General features: G+C 58.0%; 1 protein-coding gene across 13 annotated transcripts in view; it reads left to right on the top strand.

Moving 5' to 3' along the window:
* Positions 1–1,321, top strand: part of STAC3 (SH3 and cysteine rich domain 3) — a 6,699-nt gene extending 5,378 nt beyond the window's left edge. For 6 of the 13 annotated variants that reach the window (XM_039865765.1, XM_039865763.1, XM_039865761.1 and 3 more), the window contains 3 exons: positions 137–222; positions 414–465; positions 552–856. In XM_039865765.1, the coding sequence (XP_039721699.1) occupies positions 137–222; positions 414–465; positions 552–791 (378 nt within the window). In that variant the 3' untranslated portion in view covers positions 792–856. The other 7 variants (XR_005653452.1, XM_039865762.1, XM_039865758.1 and 4 more) reach the window with 5 other exon arrangements.
* The last annotated feature ends 4,973 nt before the right edge of the window (positions 1,322–6,294 follow it).

The following is a 6,294-nucleotide window of genomic DNA, read 5'->3' as shown; positions in this document are numbered from 1 at the left end:
CAATAAACTCCTCTTAGTTTAAGGACCTGGAAGATAGATGGAATGTAGTGTGTTTGGAGAATGCCCCTACCTTGGATTTCTGCCCCTCAGTGTAGGACAGGAGCCCTGAGACTCATCACCCTCTTTCATCCCCCAGCACAAACAGCCTGGCTTCCAGCAGTCTCATTACTTTGTTGCTCTCTATCGGTTCAAAGCTCTGGAGAAGGACGACCTGGATTTCCCGTGAGAAGCCTTAGAATTGGGGTGGGAATGTACTGTGAGTGAGAGGAGAGCCTAGCTCTCTAGGGGAAAGACAAGGTGGGAGGGGGATGCTCAGAGCTTGGAGCCTGTTGGGGCTGGATCTGAGTACAGCCAAGGGACTGGATATGTAAATAAGGCCCCAAATCTCAGAGGTCCTTCCCTTCTTCTGCCAGGCCTGGAGAGAAGATCACAGTCATTGATGACTCCAATGAAGAGTGGTGGCGGGTAAGAAAAATGACTGAAGCTAAGGTGGGACATGGGTTGAGTTTAGAACCTGAAATTGAGAGACCAAGTCTCCCTACCATCTCTAGGGGAAAATAGGGGAGAAGGTCGGATTTTTCCCTCCAAACTTCATCATTCGAGTCCGCTCTGGAGAACGTGTGCACCGGGTAACAAGATCCTTCGTGGGGAACCGTGAGATAGGCCAGATCACTCTCAAGAAGGACCAGGTAGCTCTGGTGCCCCTACCCAACCCCCCAGGCCGGGAGAATCCTCTGCAAACCACACTCCTTGCTGATCTTAACCCATTAATAATATACGGGCCTCCATAACTCCGGGCTCCCCTGCTCTCCTCTCCTACGTTTTCCTTTGATTCCTCTCCTCCTTAATCCTTTAATCCTTTAGATCGTGGTGCAGAAAGGAGATGAAGCAGGCGGCTACGTCAAGGTCTACACTGGCCGTAAGGTGGGGCTGTTCCCCACAGACTTCCTGGAGGAGATTTAAGTGTGCAGGCGCCTGCTGGCGGGAGATACCCATGCCCCATTCTGGGCAGGCCCAGTGGAGGTTGAAGAGGAAAGGGGCGAAAGCAACTATACTATTGGGTAGGGGAGGGGTGGGAAGGCCCGCCAGAGCGTGACGGGGCTCTAGCGGGCAGGTTCCTGCCCCCTCCCCCAACCTAGGGCGTCAGATAACTGGAGCCCAGAGCAACCTCCCCCGAAACCCTTCAGGTCCAGCCTTTGAGAACTGGAAAAAGAAAGAATGCGTCTCCACTAGGAGGCGCCCTGAGGGTGCGAGGGTGCGAGGGTGGGTGGGAGGCGAACTGTTGAACGTTGCAAATTTATTAAAGTTTTGGCAAAAGTTAGAAAAGTTTGTTCTTTAACCGGGATCCAAGGAGAGAGGGAGGGAAAGGCCTACGAAGGAGTGGAGAATCCTGTCTCACCAGGTGGGATAACCCAAAACCCACCTGGGCTGAGGCTGGTGGGAGGCGGGGAGACGGGTGCGTCTGCCAAGCGAGGCCTCTGTCGTCAATGAAAAAAGGGGAGCCGGGCTGGGGTCACCGTCCCCGAGCCCCTGCGGATGGAAGCAAGATGAGGTAGCAGGACAGGTCCCCCATCTCTTACCGATTTATCCTCGAGCAGCCCCTTACGTTTTGGAACTTGGCTCAGTGCCGAGTTAGGCCGCCAGGGGGCGATGCAAGATCTCGGTTGGAGAGCGAAGGACCGGGCGGGGGAATAAAGGAGAACCAGAGACACCGAGCCCGAGACCCTGGGCCTGGGAGGGGGTGGGGTGCGTGCCGTCTCCATGGCAACACTTCCTCAAGTCCTCCGGGGAACTGAACGAGCAAGGCCGGGGGGCTAACCCTTCCCACGCGGCCCCCGCCCCAACCCTTTGCGACAGGTACCAAGTGAGAGGGCGCAGGGCAGACAGCTAACGGGCTCACGCAGAGACCACCCCTGCAGCGCACCGTATGCAAATGTTGTTATTTGCATATGTAGATATGCAAATATGCCGGCCCTGGTCATGGTGGCAGGTGGCGGGGAGCAAGAAGGTGTGGAGAAGGGAGCTGAAGGAGACGAGGAGTTTGGGAACCTGGGAAGCAGCCTGGGGTGGTCGCTGGATTGGGGCAGGCGGAGGGTCTTGAGCTTGATGGAGGATGGGGGAGGGTCAGCCTGGCCAGTCAGGAGATCCTCTTCTGCCCGTTGTCTGCCAGGCCTGAGGTTGGCACCGCCTAGCAAGGTTGGCAGCGGGAGCCTGGGCACCATCTGCTGCTAGCGGGGGGGAGGACAGAGGCTCAGCTGGGCTGGGGAAGAGGAGGGCCCGGGACGGACACGTCCCCCTTCCTTCCAGAAGGCTGAAATGTGGTGGGGGTAGGGAAGCACACAAGAAGACTGGCTGCAGTACTGGGTTGTTTCCTGTTCCCTTTGCCCTTGACTGTCTTGAACTCCTGGAGGTACGACGGGGTCATAAAGGAAGACTCAGGCAACCCTCCTTTAATCATGCTTGGGCTGCAATAGGAACAGATCACAGGGCCCCCTCCACCACCACATACAAATCAAGCTTTTTGCCCCCGTCCCTCCCCGGGATCCTCCTATCACGAACGTGGTGGAGGGGGCGGGGGGGCGGCTAGGACTTGGGTCATATCTCATCAAGCGGTCTGAGAGACTCAAAATCAGAGCCACCCCGAGATCCAACAGGGGCCCCCACAATGCTGAAGCAAAACCAATTTACTGGCTCATTGGGCGGCGATGCTGTTATGGGGTACCGAAAAGCAGAGTGAGCGGCTGTTCTCCCCCCTATACTCGGGGGGCACCCCCCTTCCCCGCCTCGCGGAGCCGGCAGCTGTCCCTAATTAGAGCGGCGGTTTAATTGGATTTATCAGCAGTTAATAGGAAATTAAGCAAAGGGCCCGAGAGAGGGAGGGTGGGAGGAGCGGGAAGGCCGGCTGTGCTGGGCTCGAAGGACGGTGCTGGGGTGCCAGAGGTGCGACACAAGGCCCAATATTGCGATTGAGCCCAGTCACGCATTCCCTCCAGTACTCGTCTGCTGGTTGAGCCCTGGCCGGTTGGCGAGAGAGCAAGTCTCAGGAGAGGAAGGCAGGAGCGAGAGCAACTCTGTGTGAGCCCCCAACGCCCCCTACTACCGTAAGCAGCCGCCTGGGTGATGGATGATGCTGCTTCACGCTGCAAAGGTCAAAAGTCTGGGGCAACGAGTGGACTGAATCGAAAACAGACCAGAGGAGGGGGAGGGTTACTAGGGTCCAGGACACAACCCTCACCTTATCCCTCCCCAGTCCCCACCTATCTCTTAGCAAAGAAAGTGCCGCTTGAAGTGGGAAGATTGGGCAGCACAGGGGATGAGGGGGTTACCCAGTGACCCTCTCTTCCACCCCCTGCCTCCTGACTGTGTTGGGAATCCTGGGAGTCTCCCTATGCAGCCGCCAATGTTCCTCTATGGCTCCTGTTCTTCTCAACTGCTGGAGTTGGTGTTGGCTGGGGCCAGAGTGGCCCCAGGTCTGCACCACCCACCCTGTGGCTCAAGGAAGGAAGCTTGCAGGCAGTACAACAGGGTGCAGGGGCAACAGCCCGAGGAGCTCCTGTCATCAGGACCTCATTATATGGCTATGCTAACAAGGTCTTTTAACAGGGACCCCAGTGACTTCTCTGCCACACTCCACCACGGCAGGGCACAGGCAGCAGCTCCTTGCATATGTGTAGGTGTCAACCTCTGAATTCCACGGGCGGGGGGCGGGGGGGCGGGGAGGGGAGTAGGTGGATCTCTTCCTCCTGGAAATTATGGTTGTCTGTGCCCCTGGTGTGTATTATGTGTGTCTGTGCCCCAAGTGTGTAAGGTGAGTCTATCAGAGCCCCAGGTGTGGCGTATGTGTTGGTGAGTGTGCCCCTGGTGTGTGTATGTACTCTGGATATGTATCTATCGGTCTTTTCCCCATTTTGCCGCTCCTCTCAACTTCTATGATTTTTGTCTTTCTCTGCCCCTGGGTGTCTAGATGTGCATATATGTGTCCCGCGTGTTGGCATTTCCGTGGTCTCAGCCTGAGACTCAGGTCTGTGTATGTGTGAGAATCAGGAAGAGCCTCTAGTGCGTGCGTGTTGCTCTGGCGTCTTCGCCTGCAGGTGTGTGTGTCTTGGTGACAGTGCGTGGGTGTGTACCGGGGTGCGAGCCACACGGCGGCGTGTATTCGAATGACAGCGTGACGCACGCGCGCCTGCGCGCGCGCGCGCGCGTGTTCTTGTGTGTGTGTGTATGAGAGAGCGCGCGCACCCGGGTGAGTCTCCCTTCCCCGCCCCTTCCTCTCTCCATTTTTATTCCTCTCTCTTCTCAGGGCGGGTTTGGCTCCGCCGTCCGCATCATCTCCATCCATTATTGAAGAAACAGCCGCGTCTGCTCCAATCACATCAACACCCCCGCCCCTCTCGGTTCCGCTCGCCCCACTGCCCCTCTGGATGCCGGGAGGGGGGAGCCGCGGCGCGGCGGAGGCACCGAGCAGGAGCGGGCTCATGACCCTGTGCCCCAAGCCGAGCCAGGCACCGGGATGCCAGGGTCCCTGGCGGAGAGTGCTTTGCATAAACAGATGGCGCGGGAGTCTTTGTCTCGCTCGCTTGTTCGCTCTCTGCGCGGCTCCTGGCTCCGCGGCTGTCTGGCTGATGCAATCACGATCATCTCAGAGCCTCGGGACCTGGCGCCCTTAATAGCGGCAGAGGGGGTCAGGGTCCCCGGGGCTCCCGAGCAGATGCTGGGCACTGTGTCTTCCCTTCCCGGATGTCCCCTCCACGCCCCACAGCTGCTGAGGGAAGACAGAGGCCGCGCCGAGGTGATGGGCATGTGGAGGTGACCGCGTAGGGGACCTCAGGCAGTGCCCCGAGTTGTCCCCAGGCAGTCTCGTTGGACTGCCGCAGCCGCCTCCACCCACCCAGGGGCAGCAAGCCAGATAATAGCAATAGAACTGGGGAATGGAAGTGGGGAGACAGAGATAAAGACAGTGAGAAAAGCATTTGTAAAGAGAGACCAAGCGAGGTAGAGGCATGTAGAGGAAAGGAGAGAAAAACACTGAGAGATAGAGAAACAGATGTAGGACAAAGCCAGGTAGAGAGCTACACAGGGAGAGACAGACATAAACCAGAATGATAAGAAACAGAGACACAGACATAACACAGAGACACAGAGATAGAGGCAGACAGGGCCCGAAGAAGAAAGAGGCAGAAAAGGGCAGCCAGAAACTAGGACAGGAAGGGTCAGAGGGCAGAGGGCAATCCCACGGCAGACACGGAGTCCCAGGTGTCTGGGGCTGCCTAGCCTCCAGAGAGGAATCAGCCTGATCTTGGGGGTGCCCGAGCTTGGTGAGGTGGGAGCTTCCGCGTGCCCTCTCCATACACCCCCCGTCCACTGCGGGATCCACTGCCTTGGCCGTGGGAGTGGCAAGAGAGGCGGGCAGGACGTGGACCCACACACTAGGTGAACTTACCTGCGGGAAAGCAGGCATCTCCCCTAAAAGCTTTGGAGCGTCTCGGCCTCCAGAGGGCGCCCGCGCCCACAGCCCCTGCCTCCAGCTTGCTGCGCGTGGTCCAGCTGCTTTTGACCTGAGGTGCGGAATAGTATCCTGCGCGATTTAGCGTTCAGAGTCGGGTCCCAGAGGGACCCCGCCCCCCGGCGGCCACGCCTAACCCGCAGCTTGACTTCTGCTGTCCCTTACCTGCTGGGTCAGCGTAGCTTGAGTCCTTCTGTTGGGAAAGTGCGGGGAGGTGGGGAGAGATGAAATTTGGAACCCAAGGAGTTCTATGCCCCAGCATGTGTCCCAGAGACCATGCTCCAGAGATGGGATGGAAGCTTAGAAATAAAGTCACAGAGAAGGGGTCAACAACTGGCACCAAAAGCAGATGAAATGTCAAGGAGAGGCCCCAACAGAAACAATCATGTAATAGGGAGCTTGGAAAGTGGGGCAGAGGCCCAAGGCAGGAGGATCCGCACCCACAGGAAAGGAGGAGGGCGAAGGGTCTGTGACGTGCTAGGCCCCGGTCACCAGAACTCACATAAAAGGACACAAGAAGGCAGACGAGGGCCAGAGAAGCAAAAGGGCGTGGCGCAGGGGCCAGAAGTCCCTGTAGATGTCCTAGTTCTCAGCTATACCACATAGAGCCAGATGTGCAGCCAGGCTGTGCGGCCTCTCCATTCGAGCTCCGAGATTGATTTTTAGTCCCAAAGACTAAAGGGGGGCAAGGATTACAGGACACCCCACTCCCTGGCCCGGCCCTGAAGGTGTGGGTGCTCAGGGGGGGCTGGGCTCTGCGCTGCTCCAGGCTCTGACATCCGTCAGTCCCC

The sequence above is a fragment of the Pteropus medius genome, unplaced genomic scaffold (assembly GCF_902729225.1).
Source record: "Pteropus medius unplaced genomic scaffold, Ma_sr-lr_union100, whole genome shotgun sequence".
Classification (NCBI taxonomy): domain Eukaryota; kingdom Metazoa; phylum Chordata; class Mammalia; order Chiroptera; family Pteropodidae; genus Pteropus; species Pteropus medius.
This window is presented reverse-complemented; position numbering and strand designations above follow the sequence as displayed.